General features: G+C 48.1%; 1 protein-coding gene across 4 annotated transcripts in view; it reads left to right on the top strand.

The window, feature by feature from the left end:
* The window catches only part of PLEKHA2 (pleckstrin homology domain containing A2), a 65,827-nt gene extending 43,372 nt beyond the window's left edge, over window positions 1-22,455 (top strand). For all 4 annotated transcript variants that reach the window (XM_062213050.1, XM_062213049.1, XM_062213052.1 and 1 more), the window contains exons 6-12: window positions 3,377-3,517; window positions 4,058-4,204; window positions 4,341-4,409; window positions 4,750-4,820; window positions 8,788-8,851; window positions 17,882-17,959; window positions 18,340-22,455. In XM_062213050.1, coding sequence (XP_062069034.1) covers window positions 3,377-3,517; window positions 4,058-4,204; window positions 4,341-4,409; window positions 4,750-4,820; window positions 8,788-8,851; window positions 17,882-17,959; window positions 18,340-18,702 — 933 coding nt within the window. In that variant the 3' untranslated portion in view covers window positions 18,703-22,455. The remainder of the gene's footprint in view (window positions 1-3,376; window positions 3,518-4,057; window positions 4,205-4,340; window positions 4,410-4,749; window positions 4,821-8,787; window positions 8,852-17,881; window positions 17,960-18,339) is intronic.
* The last annotated feature ends 150 nt before the right edge of the window (window positions 22,456-22,605 follow it).

Here is a 22,605-nt window from a genome sequence, read left to right as displayed (position 1 = left end):
CTATAGGCTGCTTTAGTCTCAGGAAATGGAAACAGATTTGGGATTGAGGGTGTGAGAGCTGAGTTGTGTGCAGAGCAGCCCGGGAGGGAGGGACCAGTCGCTGTGGGTGGGCCCCCCAAGTTCCGGAGACAGACCACAACCATTGAGCTTCTAGGATCCCCTTCTGACCACTGAGAACTGGAAAGAGTTGCTTCCCTCCTTGTATGCTGGGTTCTGGGAATTGCTTGGGTGATTTAGGGGAATTTCTGTGGTCTGTGGTGTTGATAGCACTAAATACCCCAGCCCTAAACAATTTGATTCCACAACTGCAAAACTCACAGGAAATTAGAAATGATGACTTAAGGAGGTGGTAGTATTTAGCAACGCAGGGAACACTTTTCCTTGTTTTTGTAAAAAGATTTTATTTATTTGAGAGGCAGAGTTACAGAGAGGAATAGGCAGAAACAGAGTAAGAGAGAACCTCCATGTGCTGGTTCACTCCCTAAATGGCTGAAGCCAGGACCCAGGAACTTCATCCAGGTTTCCTGTGTGGGTAGCAGGAACCAAACACTTGGGCCATCTTCTGGCTGCTTTCCCAGGTGCATTAGCAGCGAGCTGGATCGGAAGTGGAGCAGTCGAGACTCGAACCAGCGCCCATACGGGATGTGGCACTGTACGCCAGCAGCTTCACCCGATGCACCAAGGCACCAGCCCCCATCATTCTTCGTTTCCATGAACTTTTTCAAGTTCACCCCCTCTATAAAATGGAGGATGTTTGCTTGAAGAGTAGAGACAATGCAGTAACACAGCAAAGAGCTTAGGACACTGCCCGGCACTGAATGGGGGCCAGGAAATGGTGCCTGTCACCACTCTCAGCCAGCCAGAAGGAAGAGAAGGCAGACACAGCTGGCCTGAGCCGGAGAGGTGGGGACAGGGGCCATCCTTAGATCTGCTGGACATTCAAAAACTTCAGGGAGAAGGCAGATGGGGAAATCACTATGCGTGAATTTCAACTGTGCTTCTTTCATTGAAACAAACATCTTTTAATTCCAGTTTCTGCTAAGTTTCTGAGTGTGCTCCCAAGTGTAGACGGGGTGCTCAATCCAGGAAGCGAGGGTCTCATTGTCTGTTGTGGGCAGTTCTCTGGAGCTCTAAGGTTTTGTGTCCTTGGGTCTGAATGTGAAGGCTGCGCAATGGCGGCAGACTGAGCCCTGTGGTTGCTTTGCTGGCCCAGGGCGACTGTGTTGGGTTCTCGGGAGGGTGGCATTGTGAGGCCGTTTGCAACATGCTCGCTGTGGGAGGTGTGGTCTAGTCTGTTCAGTTCATCATGGGTCTGGGCAACGGATGTAACTCGTCCCTGCTCCAGCCCTCTCATTTTGCAAAATGAGAGATTTCCTCACAGTTTGTGGAATCTAGTACAAATGGGTGAAGTGGCAAGCAGAGAAATGGCGGCAGAAAGATGGATAGGTGACGTTTAGATGGAACACCTTGGCAGAGCAGAGAACGGTAGGGACTGGGCCAAACTAAGACTGCGTTTCTCGGTTAACGAGGAGGGAACTGCAGCTGAGCTGGATTTTCATGTGAATATCTCAACCTTTTGGTGTAGATTGAAAAAACACATTCTAAAGGACAAACAGGCACGATTTGGGCGGAGTCTGCCTACCTGTGGGCTGCCAGTTTGGAACCCCTGGCTTATGGCTTCCAGCTCACTGTGAAAGTTCTCTGTTGGATAGGAACAAAGAGAACTCATTCTTCCAAAAGGACTCTAAATTCTAGTGCCGTGTGTGAAGCGTTAATTAAATATTCTGCCAAATTTTTGGGTTTCCAAACTGTTTCAATTTGTATACTCTCATTTATCAGCACAGCAATTCTTGGGATGTACACCTCTTCTCTCTTTACATATGAGACACTTGAGGCTCAAGAGCTTCTGTGATTTTTCCAAAGCTGCTCACTCCAAAACTGGGAGGTCAAGAGGTAGACCCTAAGCCCTCAGCCGCAAGGCTCGTGTGCCCCTCGTTCTGTAACTTACACAGGTTGGGTTTCTTTATCTGAAATGCTTGGGACTAGAAGGGTTCCTGATTCTGGATTTTGGGGTTTTGGAATATTTGCATGTATATGGTAGAATATCTTGGGGCTGGGGCCTAAGTCAAAACATGAAATTCACATACGTTTCAGATTCACCTTGTACACTTTGCCTGAAGGTCCTTTCATACTGTATTTTTAGTGCCCCTGTATTTTGACTGTGCCCTGTCACATGAAGTCAGGTGTGGAATTCCCCACCAAGTGCATGCTCAGAAAGTTTGGGATTTTTGTGGGTGATCCTGTACCTGGCAGGGAGTCTGCCTGCCCTGCCCATGCAGGAGGTTGCGAGCATGGTGCACCATGCCTCCTGGGAAGGACTCCACAACCTGACTGCTGGCAGGTGGCGGGAGCCGCTGGCACTTTTCCCCACCTGTTAAAGGGCTCTGTAATTGCCAATCAGGTAAAGAGCTCCCAGGTGTGGCCCAGGCCCATTAAGACCACCTGGAAGGCTATCTTAGCTACGTGACCTTCAAGCTGATTGGAGAAACATAGCAGCCCCCATATCGGTTCTATCCTACAGAGTTAGTGTTGCCCTGAATTAGTTACGCCCCTTCTGCCTGCCCTTTAAAAAGTGTGCACGGTCGTTAATAAAGCGGCCGTGTTCACGGAAACTTGTCTTCTTGCAGAAGAACGCCCCACCAGCCCGGCAGTGCACGGGCTTCCCAGGTCGAACCCACAGGATGCTAGAGTTTTCTGGGTCTTGAGGTTTTCAATTAGGAATGCTCAGCCTGTAGCACCTGCATTTTTACCTGTTCTACCTGCGTCACAGACTTCCTCCACTCTTCTCTTGGCTCCTTTCTTCCAGGTTGCTGTTCAGTCTCTCTCCCTCCCCCTCTCCCCCTCTCCCCTTCTCTTCCTCTCTCTCTCTCTTGCTCTCGCTCTCCACCTGCCCTACCTGTCCACTTCATTTCAGGGAACTCCTTTGCTGTTCTCTGTCCCAGCTCCCACTACACTCACTGCCATTTGCAGTTACTCTGCTTGTTTTGCTACTATAAGTTTTGTTTCAGTTCTCCCCAAGAGCATGTAAGCACCATGTTTATCTTGTTTGATATTTGATCTTAGGTTTGTAGCCCGAAGGGACTGGCTTACAGTATGGGTTGAGTACATTTGAGTGTGTGTGTGTGTGTGTGTTGGGGGGTGTGGCTGGCTGAGTTCTCCATGTTCAGAAATGGTTCTGTTGTTGGGCTGGGGTGAAGGGAGAGCAGAATCTCACTTGGTGCAGTGGCTTTTCATACCCCTACCCCCAGCCCTGCTTTGGCCTTCCAACTTCTCCAAGCCTTCTGTTTCCTGTTGACCATGCTACCCTTCTTCCCAGGTACCCAAAGTTGGGACCTTACCCCTGTCGACCGAAGTTCTCAAAAGCTTAACAGCTCCTCAGGCCCTGGAGAAGAAGCCACAGGTGGCCTACAAGACCGAGATCATCGGAGGGGTGGTGGTACACACACCCATCAACCAGGTGCTGGGGCCTGGCTGACGTTGCCACGGGGGTAGTGGGTATTGGCAGTGCCCGTGATGTGCTGGTGACAGACACAGAGGCCTGCAGTGTGGGAAGGGTGGATCGCATGAGGGGAGCTGGTGCTGATGGGGCCATCGGGAAGATGCAGGGCAGGGGTGGGCGGGAAGGATGGCAGTGTAGACAGTGAAGTTGCTGCCTCTTGAAGGTGGTGGCTCCTGTGGTTGAACTCAAGGAGGTTGCCTTGTAAAACCCATGGGAACTGGGTTGACAGTTCAGGGAAGGCTGATAACAAGCCCAATGTCCACCCCCTCTTCTCTGCGTGTGCTTTGTCCTTTCTCCTGGGTCTCCCCAGCCTCCTCAGGTACCCAAGAGAGTGCCTGACTGCAGCAGAGTCACTGTCTGTTTTCTTGTCTACTTCTTGGACCAACCCAGTCCAAGAGGCAAGGGACCTGGCTAGCTAGATGGCTAGAGGCAGGCGGGGGCTGCAGCTGCATGCAGGAGTGAGAGGGAGGCACTAATCCTGACCCCGTTTCCTTCTAGAATGGCGGGGATGGGCAGGAAGGAAGCGAGCCAGGCTCCCATGCCATCCTTCGGAGGTCTCAGAGTTACATCCCCACGTCGGGCTGCCGCGCTTCCACGGGGCCGCCCCTCATTAAGAGCGGCTACTGTGTGAAGCAAGGGAATGTGGTGAGTGTGTCAGCCCCGGCTGGATTGGGGTTGTGGTGGCTGCACGCGGCCAGTGGGCATGCAGGGAGCGGAGGCAAGAGGAGGTCAGAAGAAGCAGGGACACATCTCACGTCCTGCCCTTTATTTTCCATTTCAGCGTAAGAGCTGGAAACGCCGCTTCTTCGCACTCGACGACTTCACCATCTGCTACTTCAAGTGTGAGCAGGTTGGTAGCAGCATAGGGGCCCTGGTGAGAGACCTAAGAGGCATATGACTACATCCCAGGGGAGAGCATGCGTGAACGGGCACCTGGGCACACGCCCAGTTGTCAGGAGCAGCTCCGACTAGCCCCAGCCTTCTCATGTACGTGACTTCACAATGATGTTCAGGTGGCCTCGGGCTCCCGGGTAGTCAGAGCCACTGAGCACTTTCTCTGATTGATTGAGAGCAGGCTGTTGGCGAGGCTGGGTGGAGGCAGCAGTTGGAGGAGTGCATGGGCCGGCTGGTCTGGGTCGTGGTGCCTGGTGCACAGCCTCACTCATCCACGGTTGCATCTTCCCCACCAGGACCGAGAACCGCTGCGCACCATATTCCTCAAGGATGTCCTCAAGACCCACGAGTGTCTGGTCAAGTCTGGGTAATTCCCTCTGCTTACTGTTTCTCTCGTGGCAGCTGCACCTGCCCTCTGCAACCTTCGTTTATGCAGATTGTCACTCACTGCTCTCCTGAGGCCACGTTCACGAGTTCCTGTCTTCTTCCAAGAGTGAGGGCTGGGAGCCCAGCTTCCTAACTTGCTGCATGCAGGCTGGCACGGGGTGCAGCCCCGTAGCCTCTTCTGATGCCTTACTCTTGCCACTAAGCCTCTGAACCTGTCATAATTTCAGGTGCAGGGGCCGGCACTGTGGCGTGGTTGGTTAAGCTGCCACCTGTGATGCCGGCATCCTATATGAGCACAGGTTCAGGTCCTGGCTGCTTCACTTCTGATCCAGCTCCCAGCTAATGCACCTGGGAAGGCAACAGAAAGTGGCCCACATGCCTGGGCCCCTGCCACCCATGTGGGAGACCCAGCTGGAGTTCCAGGCTCCTGGTGTCAGCCTGGTTCAGCCCTAGCCATGGAGGCCATTTGGAGAGTGAAACTAGCAAATCTTGTTTTCTCTCTGTGTCTCCCTCTCTCTCTGTCACTCTGCCTTTCAAACAAATAAAAAAGAAATTTCAGGTGGAGGGAAAGAAAGATGTAGAAATAAAGAAGAGAGCAGAGCTTGGTGCTTCTTGGGTGCTTGATGCTCAGTCTTCAGAGGAGGGACCGAGTCTGTAAGTCGCCAACACCTGCTCATGCTGGGGCCTCTTTCCTGACTTCTTACGCCGTTTGTCTTCTCTTCCTTTTGGCCCTCTTGTCTCAGCAATACAGGGGTGGCCCCACTGGGAATGATTCTAGTAGGAGATGATTACCTTTCAAGGGCCTGGTGCATAGAGGATGGGTTTGGGACTTTGCAAGGTATCCCCTATTTCCAACCCCAAACGCAGATGCACCTAGAATTAAACTTTAGAGGACCCCCCCCCCCCCAGTGTTTCTGGGCATCTGGAAATCCTCTTTGGGGCCATCTGTGTGTGGTCTTGGGAGACTGGGCATTTGTGTCTCTCTATCCTGTGGGCCGCGCTGGCGGGAGCCTGCACACATTGCCTCAGGGCTACCAGCAGCAGGCAGCCTGTTCTCCCATGAAGGCGTGGGTGGTCTCACATGAAAGCAGGGTTCTGTGTGACCCAGGGAAGCAGGGACAGAGGCACTTTGCTGAGTCTTACAAATGACAGTTATTGTAGAATAGAGACTACGGAGGTTTCCAGGGCCCATTTATAATTCACAGAAGAAGCTGTAGGCGGGAGCTCCAGCAGTGTGGCTCCAGCGGTGGGCAGTGAGCAGAGGGAAGACTGGGCGTGGCCAGATCCTTGGAAGTCCCTGAGTGTTCCCAACTCTGGAGGGCACCTGCACATGTGAGGCCCCTTAAGCATTCTTTTAAAGATTTATTTATTTGAAAGACAAGGAGGAAGGGTGAGAGGGAGAGAGAGTGTTAGAGAGAGAGGTCTTCCATCTACTGGTTCACTTCCCAAATGGCTGCAACAGTCAGGGCTGGGCCAAGCTGAAGCCAAGAACCAGGAACTCCATCCTGGTCTCCCACTTTTGCTGCCGCTCCAGGTCCGTTAGCAGGAAGCTGAATTGGAAGCAGAGCAATCCTGATGTGACTTGTTACTGTTGCATGTACCCATCTCCTCCACCCCCGGGTGTGTTGGCACAGTTTAAGGAACCAAGGGTGGTGATTCTATCCTAGGAGTGCTTTAAGCTTTCCCTAAATCTCTGCCCCTCCAGAGCCACTTTAAACTCTGAGTGAAAGAAGTAAGGGAGCAGGAGAGGAAGTCTCGGGGGCTGTGCAGGCTGCCGGCCGGTGAGACTGTGTGACCTCCGCAGAACCCAGTCATGCGGCTTTGGCACATCTGAGTAATCCATGAACATTTGTTCGGTTGCACTGACTTGAGATGAAAGCAACAAGCAGATGTGAAAGGGTGGGGATTTCCTGCCTGCTTTGGTTTTACCACCATCGTCGTTGAATTTGTGATTGCTCTGTGCTTATATGTGCATGAAAGGTTTGAACGCTTGAAACATTTTAGTCAGGAAGAAGAGCCATCTCTACTCAGAAACAGAAAGGAATAATAGTGGAATGTGTTCCAGGTGACTGTTAACCTGACCTGCATTATAGCAGGTGCCTTCGTCACTGATGTCTGTGGTGACCAGCCTGATAAAGGAGGTTGTTTCACCTCCACTTTGCCCTTGGGAGTTACAAAGGCTCATGATATTTTTATTTTTAAATTAAAATTTATTTACTTTTAAAAGACACACAGAGAGAGAGAGAGAGAGATGGAGAACTCTCCTCCAGTGATTTACTCCCCAAATGTCCAAAACAGCCAGGGCTGGGCCAGGCCAAAGCTGGGAGCTGGGAACTCTGTCCAGGTCTCCCGTGTGGGCAGCAGCAGTTCAAGCACTTGAGCCATCACCTGCTGCCTCGCAGGGTGTGCGTTAGTAGGAGGTTGGAATCGAGAATAAAGCTGAGACTCACAGCCCTGCACTGTGATATGGGATGTGGGCGTCCCAAGTTATGTCTTAACCACTGCACCAGATGTCCACCCTTTAGTGTTTCAACAACAGCCCCAAATACATATTCCTTAGCCAGAGTCAGGGTTAGACCTGAGCCCTGTCTGGCTCCCTTCAGCTTTAGTCTCCCGCTCCTCTTCCTTCTGCCCGGTGCCCATGTCACTGGCCGGTCCCCTGCCATTTCCTTACATTTTTTTTTTTAATTTTAATGAAGGCAACCCTGACTGTGATCAATTCTTTCTTGGAGTTATTTTAACTCTTGGCAAGTACCACACATCCAAACATCTGCTTGTGTAGGCCTGGTTTCTTATGTTCTTTTGCAGGATGGGAATTAGATCTTGGACTCCTTATGTCGCCCTCCCAGTGACAGCATTCACACCACAGATGTTTCCCATCGTAAATCATTTGGGCTAATTGGAGGTTTGTCTTTGGGCATCAGCTGCTTCTTGCCTTTGCCCTGCAGAAGTCAGCATTTTTCTCTTCCCAAGCAGTCCACACTCACCTGCCTTTTCTCCTCCTTGGCTCCTTGTCTGTGCTGGCTCTGTGCAGTGAGGCAAAGTGCAGGACCTTAGCGAGGATGATGGGGTTGCTGCTGAGGTGGAGGAAGGTTTTAGAAAAGAGGAGTTGGCTCCTGCAGGAGTGATTAAAAGGGCAGACTCTGAGGTTGGACCTGGGTTTAAATCTGTGCCACCATACGTGAGTCTTGTGAAGTCTTGCAGCCTGGTTTTCCTCATCCATAAAATGGAGAAAATCTTAAGTGCTGGGTTTTTGTGGGAAAATAAAAAGCACTCAAATAGGCCTTTAGGGGCCCAGGTTGTGGTGCAGTGGTTAAGGCACCAGTGGATTGAGTGCTGGCTGCTCTGCTTCTGATCCAGTTGCTTGCTAACACACCTGGGAAAGCAACAGACAGACCAAGTACTCAGGTTGCTGCCACCCACATGGGAAACCTGGATGGAGTTCTGGGTTTCTGGCTTTGGCCTGTTCCAGCCCTGGATTTTGTGGTCATTTGGACAGTGAACCAGTGGATGAATAATCTGTCTCTCTTACTGTGTCTCTCCTTGTCTCTGTCACTCTGCCTTTCAAATAAATAAAATATATCTTATAAAAGAAAACCCAGTACTTTTATATATCATCCCATGCATCTTGAGTACCAAGAGAGAGAGAGAACTGTGGGAAGTGGGGGCGCGGTGGATCTTGGTGGAGGGGAAGGAGCTTTACCTTCTTGCGCTGGGGTGTGTGGGAAGGTCCACCAGGATGGCAATGCCTCCTGAGAGCCTCAAGGAGGTGGAGCTGCAGGAAACCCCTCGAGTGTTTTCAGCAGGGGCTGAGGGAGGAATGGCCTGGAAACTCCTACTCTCCCATCCTTTTTAGTGACAGGGGTCCCTGGTGCCTTGGTGTAGGACAGATCAAGTCCTTGGTGTGGATGCCTGCAAGCTGGGTAACTTTCTCTTTTTCTGTCTAGTGATCTCCTAATGAGAGACAACCTGTTTGAAATAATAACAAGCTCCAGGACCTTCTACGTACAGGTAAAATGCTCACTCTGAATGGGGTACTGAGAGGAGAGCCTTTGCCCTTTGCTTTGCTTTCTGTTTCCTTTTGCTTGATGTTTCCAAGGGATACGTGTAGCCCCTGAGTCTCATTTTATTCTGAACAGGATGTTTGCCAAAGACTTCCCAACCATAAAATATTAAAGCAGGTTGAGCCATTATGCTGAGGGAATATGAGTTTGTAGCAGCTGCTCTCGGCTGCTGGGCTCCAGCTAAGCAGAGAAAAGGGGAACCGGTCAGTGACTTCACTTCTCCTTTGGAGGGTATTTATAAGTGCCGTCTGTGTGTGGACATCACTGTGTGCGGAAGGACAGAAGCACAGAGGGCCCTGTGCGGGCAGCAGGTGCAAGGCCCAGCTGCACAGAGAAAGCTGTTGTTTGGGCTCTGACGGGTCACTTGTCAGGAGCTCCTCCTCCACCCATGGCTTTGGAGTTCTCCCAACTCCTTCCAAAGCCATAGGAGCTGGAAGGCCAGATTTCCCACCAGAGCCTAGACTGCCGGTGCCGAGTCCCCAGCCCAGGCTGCCTGGTGGTGTGCAGGGAGGGCATGGGTTTGTGGCACTGTGGTTGTGCTGGATTGCTGGCATTAAGATGACAGTCGTGTGTTGGCTTCTGTGTGCTGAGGGCTGCTGCCCACTAAACACTCTCTCTTCCACTTCTTGGGCTGCAGATCTTCCAGCCTGAGCCTGGCAGGCCCTCTGGAAGACTTAGTCGTGTGAGGCCCACGCTCAGTGGGACCAGCGCCTGCCATCTGGGAAGAGGTGCCAGAGGGGAGACTTGGGAGCACACTGGAGCTGTAGAGAGTTTGCTGCGGGTGTCAGAGCTATTCATTTATTTACTGCTTATCTATTGTTATTATTATTATTATTTTAAATAACCTTTTTTTAATTTGAGAGGTAGAGTTATGGACAGTGAGAGGGAGAGGCAGAGAGAAAGGTCTTCTGTCCAAATGGCCTCGATGGCCGGAGCTGTGCCAATCCGAAGCCAGGAGCTTCTTCCAGGTCTCCCACGTGGGTTCAGGAGCCCAAGGACTTGGGCCATCTTCTACTGCTTTCCCAGGCCATAGTAGAGAGCTAGATAGGAAGAGAAGTAGCTGGGGCTAGAACCGGGAGAGTCTCATCGCTCCTGTTCACCTTTGCCTTCTGCACCCCCACGTTTCTGCAGCATTGCCCTGAACTAACAAGAGAACAAATGGACAAATCTATTTGTGGTAAAAGCATACTGTAGATTACAAAAAGTCACTAAAAGTATTTATTAATTCACCTAAAATAGCAATTGTAAACTCATTATATATTAATACAACATATTTTATGAAAAAATTTGTTTACAAAAAATAGCAAGAAGAATTAGCATTGATTTTCTATTTCTGCATAGCCCTTCAATGGCTGACTTAATTTGAAGACAACCAAATTCTCATATCTGCTTCTTAATTTTATTTGTAGCCATATGTTGTTTTGATTGGAGAATATAAAGACAATCTGGCCTCACACAGATTTGCAAAAAGAGAGGAATTTTTTTTCTTTTTATTTTTTTAAAGATTTTATTTATTTATCTGAAAGAGTTACACAGAGAGAGAAGGAGAAGCAGAGAGAGGTCTTCTATCTACTGGTTCACTCCCCAGTTGGCCACATGGCTGAAGCTGCACCAATCCGAAGCCAGGAGCCAGGAGATTCTCCCAGGTCTCCCATGCATGTGCAGGGGCCCAGACACTTGGGCCATCTTCTACTGCTTTCCCAGGCCATAGCAGAGAGCTGGATTGGAAGTGGAAAAGCCAGTCTCAAACTGGTGCCCATATAGGATGCCAGTACTGCAGGTGGTGACTTTACCTACCACGCTACAGCACCAACCCTAGAGGAATATTTTAATAGCCTTTTTAGATCATTGTGGATAGTCTTTGATTCTGTTACCAAAGCTTGGCAAACAGTAATTTCGTAATGTTTAGATGCAATGTGGAACCTCATGCCATATCTACGAACTATCACATTTTTAGGTTAAAATCCATTGGTGGATTCTGCACTTGAAATAGATACTTTTACCTAGGCATGATTTTGTAACAGTGTGCACTGGTCATTTGGAAAATGGTGCTTACCGAGGTAGGCAGATCTTCAAATGTTGACACATCTTCCAAAGTTTGTCACAGAATCACACATATTTTCATTGCTGCTGATGTTCTGAGCAGTATCTTTAAGTACAGAAAGCTTTGAAGCTCATGAAGCTGGATAGAAGTTTTCTGAAATTCTAATTTTTTGCTTTGAAAGGTCAAAATTTGTCATTGGCAAGAAAATACTGTCATAATTTTCCCTCTAGGTTATAGGGTCATTTCTTTCATTTGGAGGAAAAAGTCTGCGAAAAATCTGAGTCTGAATGAGTTTGTATGCCAGCCATCTTTCCCAGGTGCAGAAGGTGGGAGAATGTGGCTGCCTGTACTGTGTGGTGCTGAGGAGCCAGCAGTGTTGCCCGCTGCCCTGCTTCCTGGGGATATGCCCAGTAAATCGGCCAGGGAGAGCTGTTTGTCCTCAGTGTCTGGTGAAACAGACCAGAGAACAGGGCTGCCTAGGCAGACAAAACAGCTCCTTAGAAGAGAAAGAAGTAGGCTGGATTCTGACTATGCACATGGTGGTCATTTAGCTTATGTGTCCTACTTATGTACAATTTGTGCCCTGTGGTCTTTCTGTTTATTGGACACCTGTATGTCCCAGGCTCAACACCAAGCAAACATGCAGGCAGCCTGTCATTGGATTTTCCTTAGTCTCTGAAGCTATTTGTATTTCACACATGGGGAAACAGAGTCCATGGTGGCAAATTACTTGATTACTTGAAAAAGTTCATGGAAAATGGAATTAAGAGATCAGTTTATGGGGCTGGCATTGTGGTGCTGCAGATTAAGTTGTGGCATCCCCTATGAGCACCTGTTTGAGTCCTGGCTGCTCCACTTACGATCCAGCTTCCTGCTAATGTGCCTGGGAGGGCAGTGGAAGATGACCGAAGTACTTGGACCCCTGAACTCACGTGGAAGACCTGGATGGAGTTCCAGGCTCCTGACGTTGGCTTGACCCAGTCCTGGCTGTTGTGTGGCCATTTGGGAAGTGAATCAGCAGATTGAAAGTCTTTGTGTCTCTCCCCATCCCTCAGTAACTCTGCCTTTAAATAAATAAATAAACCTTTAAAACAGTAGATAAAAGATAAGCTTATTTTAGTGCAAAAATATTTTGAAATCCATGCAAATGAGGAGTCTTCAAGAAGTTTCTGATAAATCTGTATTATGAAAAAACTATAGATGGATTTCAAAAAAGAATCTTTTTGTGTACCACAGCAAACTTTTAATTTCATTTTCCTTGAACTTTTAGAAGTCCCCTTGCATTTCTCCATATCATAAACCCAGTAAATTATAGAACTAGGGGTCGGCACTGTGGCACAGTGGGTTAAAGCCTTGGCCTGCAGTGCTGGCATCCCACATGATCACTGGTTTGAGGTCCAGCGGCTCCACTTCCAATCCAGCTCCCTGCTAATGTACCTGGGGAAGCAGCAGAGGATGGGCCAAGTCATTGGGCCCCTGTACCCAAGTGGGAGACCTGGAAGAAGCTCCTGGTTCCTGGTTCCCAATTGGCTCAGCACTGGCCATCACATCCATTGGATGGAAGACCTCTCTCTCTCTCTCTGTCTCTAACACTCTCTGTAACTCTGTCTCTCAAAAAATTAAATAAATCTTTAAAAAGTAAAACTGAATGGGAAGTTCCAGGTGCTAGAATTAGACTTAACTTGTGTTAAGAGTACCCTGGTCCAGAACCCAAGATGTAGAGAGTGTGGCTGCAAACAACCAGTGAAGTCTGACTCTATCAGGAGAGTGGAAGTCTGGCTGTGTATCAGGGGAGACCACCTTGGGATAATTGGGTATCTGGATGGATGACCATGGTGACCACAAATCCAGGCTCTGGCAGTAATCCTGTATCCAGGCAAGTGGAAAGGCAGGTGAAACTGAGAAGTTGGTTAGCAAACAGATAAGTGAGATTTTAATTCTTGGGTTATAAGTTGAGCAGTGCTCACCACTTCCCTGTTTTCCAGTCAGAGTGAGTCAGGGGTGTTAGGCAGCTTATCAAGAGGAGAATCAGTTACTCAAGTTGAGAAATGCAGTACAAACTTGTCTTGGTAACTTGGTACTAGCCCAGTTGCTTGGTGTAGAGTGATGTGTCAAGTCAAGAGTTAGGGGTCCAGTGTTGTGGCAAGCAGGTTCAGCCACTGCCTGTGACACTGGCATCCAATATGGGCACCAGTTCCAGTCCTGGCTGCTCTGCTTCTGATCTAGTTCCCTGCTAATGTGCCTGGGAAAGGAACAGAAGATGCCCCAAGTGTTTGAGTCCCTGCTACCCACATGGGAATCCCAGATGGAGTTCCTGGCCCCTGGCTTTGTTCTGGCCCAGGCCTGGCCGTTGGCAGCCATTTGAGGTGTGAACCAGCAGATGGAAATCTCTTTCTCTCTGTCTTTCCACGTTTCAAATAAATAAAATGAATTTTTATAAAATGGAGTAGCAATAGGGGGACTCACCAGCTAGTCACAGAGTATGGGCCCAAAGCGTTTTGGATACTTAATGTTTAATTTAGATGGCAAGGTGAATGATATCACCTAGCACTATGAAGTGCACAGTCTGCAGTCAGTGCAGCAAGGCTGTGTCTCATCATGGCATTGGTTCTCAGGAAAGGAGCAGAAGTAATCAGTCCTCTGCTGGGATGGTGGAGCTGTCTACATATTTTGGACAGCGGCAGTGGCAATAACCAGAGGTGGACATTGGAAGCCTTTTATTGTTGACCTCTAGAATGCATTGCTTCCAGCCATTGAGTCTGTCACAGTGCCGGGCTCACAGTAGATACTCCATATGTCTCAGACTGCCACGAAACCACAGGCTACAGCGATTTATTTTAATGCCTTTGGTCTTATCACCTGAGTAACTGCCCTCAAGGTTGGGAACCCAACTTTTTTGTCTGAACCAAGTGTCAGAAACAAATGCACACACCATTTGCACACCAGGTAGTGATGAAGTTATGAACTTAGCACCTCCTCTTTTTTAAAAAAAAAAATTATTATAGTTACAGACAGAGGGAGAAAGAGAGAGAGGTCTTCCATTCACTGGTTCATTCTCCAAATGGCCACAATGGCCAGAGCCAGGCCGATCTGAAGCCAGGAGCCAGGAAATTCTTCTGTGTCTCCCCTGTGGGTGCAGGAGCCCAAACATTTTGGCCATCTTCCACTGCTTTCCCAGTCCATAGACAGAGAGCTGGATTGGAAGAGGTGCAGCTGAGACATGAACCAGCGCCCATATGGGATGCCGGGGCTGCAGGCAGAGGCCTAGCCAACGCCGGCACCGTTTATTGAGATTTTGATGAAAGCTAAGCACAGGCTTTCTGTAAAAGATATATATGCTAAGGTACTTCAAAAAATTCAAAAATGGAATTCAAAGATAAGTTTACTTTGGTGCCAGAAAGTTTTGAACTCTTGTTTCCTCAGGGTCTTCAAACAGTTTGTGGAAGATGTGTGTTATGATAAAACTATGCATGGTTTTCAAATTATTTTGCACAAAAATACAGTGAGCTTCTAATTCCATTTTTCATGAATGATTTTCTTGAAAGGCAGAGTGATAGAAAGGGACAGATACATACACACACGATTGACCATTTACTGGGTCACTCCCTAAATGTCCACAAAAGCCAGGGCTGGACCAGGCCAAAACCAGGATCCTGCAATTCCATGTGGGTCTCCCATGTGGGTGGCAGAGACTTATGTACTTGAGCCACTCACCACTTGCTGCCTATCAGCAGGAAACTGAATTGGAAGTGGAGAGGAGATTCAAACTCAGGCATGTGGGCATCCCAACTGCCATCTTTACTGCTTTGCCACATGTCTCCCCCTCGAGGACTGGTTGATACCCATCATGTATTATTTGGCCCCGCTGAAAATGTACACTAAGAAATATGATATGGAAAATATGGAAAAGTACGAACATATAGCGTTATCTTATTTAGAAAAAGAAAAATGAATAGCAATGAGGTTGTCAAAATATCAGTGTTTGTCTTTAGAATTTTATGAAGTTTTAGGGTGATTTCAATTATTTATTTACCAATATTTATTTTCTTATTGTCATTCATGAGCCTTTATCCACATGAAAGTAGGTGAAGAGAAAAAAAATAGCAAATTGTATTAGCAGTGCCAGCGTCCCATTTTGGAGCACCAGTTAGAGTTCTGGCTGCTCCACTTCTGATCCAGCTCCTTGCTGATACACTTGGGGAAGCAGGGGATGATAGCCCAAGTACTTGGAGCCCTGCCACCCACATGGGAGACCCTGATGGAGTTCCAGGTTCATGGCTTTGTATTGGCCATAGCCATTTGGGAATGAGCCAGTGGATGGAAAATTTTCTCTGTCACTCCTGCTTTTCAAATGAATAATTTTTTTGAAGATTTTATTTATTTTTATTTGAGAAGTGGAGTTACAGTCAGTGAGAGGGAGAAACAGAAAGGTGTTCCTTCCATTGGTTCACCCCAAATGGCTGCAACGGCTGGAGCTGCACCAATCCGAAGCTCTGAGCCATGCGCCACCTCCCAGTCTCCCACGTGGATGTAGGGGCCCAAGGATTTGGGTCACCCTCCACAGCTTTCACAGGCCATAGCAGAGAGTTGGATGGGAAGAGGAGCAGCCAGGACTAGAACCGGTGCCCATATGGGATGCTGGCGCCACAGGAGGAGGATTAACACGTGCCGGCCCCCAAATGAGTAAATGTTTAAGAAAAAAAGAGGAGCTTATCTTTCAACTCCTATGCCTGCGTCCTCAGATGTTCAATCAGGTGGTTCCTAGTTTTCTCTGATATAGTGATTCCTTGATGAGTGAAGACTGCTTGGGCTAATGGGTTGGTAGTTTCAAGGGAAGGAGAGTCTAGTGGTGAGACAGAGCAAATCAGACAGGTGGCCTGTGGCTTGTGGGGTGACATTTCTCATGGTGGAAGGAATCTAACAGTGGCTCAACACCGTTGGACGGTGATTGTGGGATTGTCATCCAGGGATTTCTAAGTCTGCTCCGTGTAAACGGGAGACATCTGTTCTTCCCTCTACTCCCCTCTATCTTCCATCCTGCTCCTACCAAGTCCTCTTCCGCCCCTCCCTCCCGAAGGGGACTCTAATAAATGCTTTTCTCCTCCATCTCCTTCAAGTTCAAAATGACCCCTTTCCACTGCAGATCTTTTATTTGATTCCAAGGTAGGAATTATCTGCAGTTTGAGGATGAGATAATGGAAAGCAAACCTCAGGATGAAGCAAGGCACGTGTGTGTGCTGGTGGATTATAAGCCTCCGTTTGCTGCTCTTATATCGGATCATAATAGTAACCAACAACAACAGCTAATACAGCAGTGTGTCAGGCACTGGTCAGACGGCTTCACCTGGTTGAGCATTGAATTCTCCCAGTACTACTTCTGAAACAGCCTTGCCCTGGTATCAGAGCTCTTCTGGAAAGACCTGCCAAACCTCCACCTGGTGGTCTGTTTTGGACCAGGGTTGGATTTGTCTTTTTCTTGGGAAGCCACCATTCTTTTGTCACGTACAGAACTGGAAAAAAAGCCAAGGAGTGAGAGAGTACAGAATTAAATTTGCAGGTGGAGTCCACATGCAAGGTGCCCTCCCCCTGCCCCCGGTCCCCTGCACTTGCTGTTGGTGCTTTTCTGAGCTTCCCTTGTGAGTGTCTGGTACACACATCTAAGCAGCCAGCATTTGTTATGGGGGTCCCAGGAAGGAGTGGAAATGCAAGCTTGAGGATTTAAAAGGAAACTTGTCATGTTTACCTTGATTTAATGAAAAGAGGAGGTGAAGAAATTGAGGGGAAGATGTGGAGAATTTTGGGGGTCAGTGTGGGGTGTCTGCAGCCACTTCTGCTGTACATTGGCACAAATGCATGCCTCGGTGCTTGGCTGGGGCTCCTAGGGGAGGTGCTGGAGGGTAGAGGGAAGTGAACACCTGTTAAATTTCTGGAGGTCGGGAATCACTGAGCCACGGGCCCATCTCTGTGGCCAGCACCTGAGGTTTGCTGAGTTCCCTTGAACTGAACCCCACACGTTGGAAAGTGCTGAGAAGCTCTGCTTGCAGGGCCAAGCCTCCTGACTTCCCTGCCTTTCTTCCCAGAGCCGCTGCTGCCCTCTCCTGGGGTTGGTCGGTTGTTTCTGGGATGAAGTAGTTGCATTCCCCAGCGCGTGGGCCACATACTAAGCTGGCTCTCCAAGTCCCTCTGCTCTAGAGGCCTGGATGGAGATTCCAGGCAAATCCAAGTAGCTTGTGCTTCAAGAAAAGCCCCATTCTGAACATCGCATATATGATAATATGATGGCACTTCAAAAAGCTCATGGAAAAATGGCATTAAAAACATGTTTATTTTCCTGTAGAACATTTCTGAAATCCTTGTGTAGCTTCTCCATAACACTCGTTTCCAGAAACTTTTTGAAGATCTTTCATATGCATGGATTTCAATTCTTTTTGCACCAAAATAATCCCTTCCTGGCTTGACCCAGAGCCCAGAGCACAAGGTTTATGGCTGGTTTAGGTATGAGTTCAACTCCCTCCCAGTGTAGCAATCTTTCCACTCTGATTATCTGAACAGAATAATCCACTTTTAACATCAGCCCCGTGAAGCCAAATGTCTCTGCCAATCCTTTTGAACTCAGCTGTTCAAGAAGTGGAACTATTTTGGTGGTTGGTCCCTTCGATAGTGGACAGAGCACTAGGCATTCCCCTGCTCCATGGCCTCTAGCCCACCTTAGAGCAGCCCCCGTGGCTGCTTTATCTATTGAGTGTTACATAAGATATTGTAGGGGAAGGGAAATGCCCTCAAAAGTCAGAGAGCCACTGGGCTATATGATTTCTGAGATCCCTTCCAGCTCCAGTGGTGTGATTTTATGAACTTAAAATTGAGTCAGAGCCTTGAAAGCTGAACTCAACAGTGCCAGAGCTTTGTGTGTAAGTGCTGTGGGTATTTCTGCAGGCAGACAGCCCGGAAGACATGCACAGCTGGATCAAGGAGATCGGGGCAGCCGTCCAGGCCCTCAAGTGCCACCCCAGAGTAAGTCACTTCCTTTCCACTGCACATGCCGTCTCCTCAAATGAGCATATTTTATTTGGTGTTGTAGGCGGCAGTTGAAGCCCAGGGTGTCTTACTTGGTTTTCTGTTTCTACTAATTTGTGTACAGATTTTCCTTTCTCTGGTTGTTGCAGGAGATGAGGTAGGGTTGGGAAGAGAAATGGGGTTTTCTGCTGTGCTCAGGTCTCTCTGCCAGGCAGACCGTGACACATGGGGCATGAATTCCACTGAGCTGATTCCATTTCTGTAGACTGGTGTCCCTGGATCCAAGAGGTGGCAATCCTGGGTGGGGACTTGGGATAAACATCATTGGGAGAAACCATTATTTTACTCTATCTCTCTCTTCCCTTTTGTTTTGATAGGAAATATCCTTTTCTAGATCCATTTCTTTGACGAGACCTGGAAGTTCCAGCCTCTCGGGTGGACCCAACTCTGTCTTGGGCAGGGGGCGTCCACCTGTGGAAGAAAAGAAAGCCCTCTGCAAAGCTCCCTCCATGGCCGCCTCGTGGCAACCCTGGACACCTGTGCCCCAGGCCGGGGAAAAGCTGCTTCCTGCCGAAGAGACGCCAGAGGACTCTTTGTTCTTGCCTCGGCTTGGCGAGAGCAATGCTGCTGGGGTGTTGCCCAGCTCCCGGATAAGGCACAGATCAGAGCCCCAGCACCCCAAGGAGAAACCATTTGTGTTCAACCTAGATGATGAGAACATACGGACCTCTGATGTGTGATGAAGCCCAGAGCCCTGGGAGGGAGGGAGGGTAGGAAGACTAGAGAGAAAGTGGCTGTGACTCAGTTTCTCTGCCTTGTTGGAGGGTGGCCAGAGGCCTTTGTAGCACCCATGTTCCTGTGGATGCTCTGTGGGAGGGGCCCAAATGACTGGCTTCCCCCTTCCCCTTTTGTAATATCAATGCAGTGTATTTAATTTGGGAAAATCAGTAGGCTAGACATGGAGGCATCCTCAGGGGGAGAGCAGGTTGCCTCTTGTTGAACTATTCCCATGTCTTCTGGGTGAGGGGTTATTGTAGCAGTGCCTTTCTGGAGGAGGGTGGGAGTCCAGTTGCACTGCCCCAAGCCAGTTTTATTTCCTTGTTCCTTGTTTTAGTTTTTTCATTGAGTTTCCAGTCCAGGAAGAGAGTCATATGCCAGTCACTTGGTTTTATCCCATTCCTGTTTGTTGGCTGAGGCTTGTGCAGTGGGTGGGTGAGAACTAACCCCAGTGGAAGGTAGAGAGATGGTGGAAGAGCCAGGCCTTGGCTTTGCTGGGATGCATTCTGAGAGGTGCTGTTAAAAATCTCTGGGCTGGAGGGCAGCTGCTGGGGCAGATCCTTAGGGGAAGAGATGGGGGGCCCCTTGTAAGGTGTGGGGAGTAATTCACCCCCAGTGTATCAGCCAGCTTTGGAAAGCCCTTTCTTCTCCTCCAGATGCTCTTTGATCCCAGGTACTACTATAGATGCATGCAAAAGACCTACCCAACCCAGTTTCTGCGTTGGGCCCCAAGGATGGGTTTATCAGTGTTAAACGTTATTGCAGTTGACAACCTAGCATTTCCCAGGACACGATGTGATTTGGGATGTGTGGAGGGTTGATGAGTGTGTGATGATTCACATGTGTGATAGATGGAGCTCTGAGTTTCATGGTAACATTAACATAGGTGCTGGGAAGGGATGGATTAAAGTTCATCCAGCTAAGCCTTGTGATCCATGTTTTCCAGACAGCAGGAAAATCCTGTTTTGGCAAAGATTATCTTGAATCCTTGGGCCTCACGGTTCTTTTTGCATGGCCCAACATTAGCATAATTTTAAGTGCTGTGTTTTGTAGACCCTGGAAGATTGACTTTCTTTGCTTTTTATTATTTGAGAGGCACACACAGAAAGACCTGGATAAGACAGAGTGCCCAGCCGCTAGTTCACTTCCCAAATGCCCATGACAACCAGATCTGGGCCTGGTAGAAGCTGGGAGCTGTGAACCCAATCCACATCTCCCATGTGGGTGGCAGAGGTTCAACTGTTTGAGTCATCACTGCTGCCTCCTAGGGTTTGCATTAGCTGGAAGCATCAGGAGCACAGCCAGGACTTGAACCCAGGAACTCTGATAGGGGACATGGACATCTTAACCCTAGGTCAAACACCCAACAGGCTTTCATTTTTTATTCTTTGTGTTGCTCTTTGAATGAAGCCTTCTGTGCATGCATGATCAAACCCTGTAATCCGATGAAGGTTCTGTGTACTTAACAGTAGAGAGATGCAAAGATTTAACCTTGAGATACCTGTGTTTGTAACGAAGTGGAAATTAGGCCACAGAAACATTGAATGTGAGGTTACAAGTTGCTGGCTAGGGATTTTTCAGGTAGAAGAGCATAGAAGATTGAGTTTCCTTTCCAGATTTCAGGACATTATTTTCTTCCATTTGGTGAGAAGACACCACTTTCTGTGGCCCCTGGGAGAACCTTGTCCAGCCAACATACATGGTGAAATGCCACTGGGAACTCTTTAGGGGCTCCCTAAGTAGAGAGAGAACTTAGCTCATTTCTGTCTGCAACTTTTACCAGCTAGATCATTTAATTATATGTTGTAATTAAAATTAGTGACTAGAGGAAGGAGACTAAGAGAAGCATTTTTACCTAAGTATATCTCTCTCCTCCCATGTGCATACCTGATGCAGAGGGGACACATTTGATGAGAAAAGTCCCTATGCCTGGGGGGAACCGTGTTTTCCTGAAGTTTGTGTCCTTCTGAGAAGCCAGTTTCACTGTGTTGCATTGGAGCTGCCCCTCTCCAAAACGAAGTTTGATTTGTTGGTCCTGGCATAAAAACGGAAATTCACCGCTGTATCTCTTCCTCCTTCTGTTTCCTCCCTCTTTTCTGTAAACTCATGTACTCTCTGTCCTCAAATGCTGGCTTATGAATGGTCAAGGTACAACATGAGTTAAGTGGGCTGATTTCCTGAAGCCATTCTTAATTCCTAAAGTTCCTTGTCTCTGGCTTAACCTTCACATTTTCCTAAAGAAAATTCTTCGGCTACTCAGAGTACACAATGCAATGTAGAAATCATGAAAATAAACTGGGAACGTTTGCTGTTTCTTTAGACATTCCCTTACTCATGGAAAAGACGTCATCTTTTGGTGTTTAAAACTGTGAAACTCTACCCATTTCTCCCTTTTTAAAAATAAACTCTCTGCTAGATTGCTATTCTTAAATACATTGGCTGTTAAAGTGATAGTGCTCTTAATCAGTATGATCTATTTTGAGAATGTGTTAAACATATTTATAATCCAGATTGTATTGTCTTGGTAAAGGGACAACAAGAATTCTGATTGTCAAATACTTGGGAATTTCAAGTTACAACATTGTCAGGGTAGTTCCAGTATCAGATAAATACAGTTATCTCCACAGGCATTCTCATTTCCAAATCTTATTTCAGGATTCCCTTTCTGTCCATATTTCTTACCTTCTAGACAATTTCACACCATAGTCTTTCAATTTGAGCCAAAGATGGTGCGCGCATGACCAAAGCATTTAGTTTTAAATGTCTACAACAGAGCAAAATAGAAAAAAACAGGGTGAGGATAGGTTAGTGGTTAAGTGCATATAGGCTTGGGAACAAACGTGAGTTTTAGAAAAAAGGAATGGAAAAAAGGTACTGCATTTTCTCTGGAATAAAAACCTTCTCTGAGTCGGGCTCTTTCTTAGAAGGCTTTTGAGGTGGTCTTGACGTCACTGTTTATGATAGTATTTCAAGTGCTCCCCTCACCTCTCTGTCACCCTTGAAAGCTTTGTAGGACTTGCTTACTCAGGGTCTGTTGCTAGATGCAAATAGTTTGGTCTTTTGCATTCTGTAAGGTACCACAAGGATGCTAAGGGTACACATCCACCTCAGGTCAAGGTAGTGGATGACACATCTGTTTCTGAGTTGAATGAGAGAGTAGATTTAACTAGCTTCTTAGTTTACTTGAAGCAAACTATGTTCTCCTTTTTGAAAGTTAGAGGCCAAAAAGACGCATAAATAAATAGCAGATTCAGCCTAAGGTTAGCAATCGGATTTGATAGGTTGGTTTTCAGTGTTAATCGGGTCAGAGGCCTCTCCGAAAGTGAGTTTCCCAAGTCAGCTTTGCTGAGCATGGCAGAAGTGGACAGGGTTCTTGGCAGCCACTTCCCCTCACTCCCCACTCCCCTTTTCTGTCTCTCTGTTAACTGCCTGCAGCAATTACAGTCACTCATGCTAGGTAGCCTGCGGATTCAGCGAACGTTTGGCAAAAACGCCCCGTGTGTCCGCATCCCCTCTGGTCAGGGAAGGTGTGGCATGATTGCGTTTTGAACCTGTGTGTTCCAGCCGTGAAATGCACTGGTTGTAAAGTGCTGGCGAGCTCAGCGCGTGGAACTGTACATGCTTCTCATTTGATGTGATCTCCTAGTTGGTGTGTAGCAAAGAATACTTTTCTAAAACTGTTTCGTTGCTTGTTTTGTAATAAAACCATGTGAAATACTGAAGCATGGTCGCGTGTTTTTCTCATACTGGCCCTCTGGCCGTGGGTGGATGATTTCTCTGGTCAGTCTGCCCCCACACCCCACCCCAGAGGTGGGTCCATGCGCAGGCCAGCGCTGGGGACGTCCGTGTACTGCCTGGGGGTGGGG

This window comes from Lepus europaeus, chromosome 16 (assembly GCF_033115175.1).
Source record: "Lepus europaeus isolate LE1 chromosome 16, mLepTim1.pri, whole genome shotgun sequence".
In the NCBI taxonomy this organism is placed as follows: Eukaryota; Metazoa; Chordata; class Mammalia; order Lagomorpha; family Leporidae; genus Lepus; species Lepus europaeus.
This window is presented reverse-complemented; position numbering and strand designations above follow the sequence as displayed.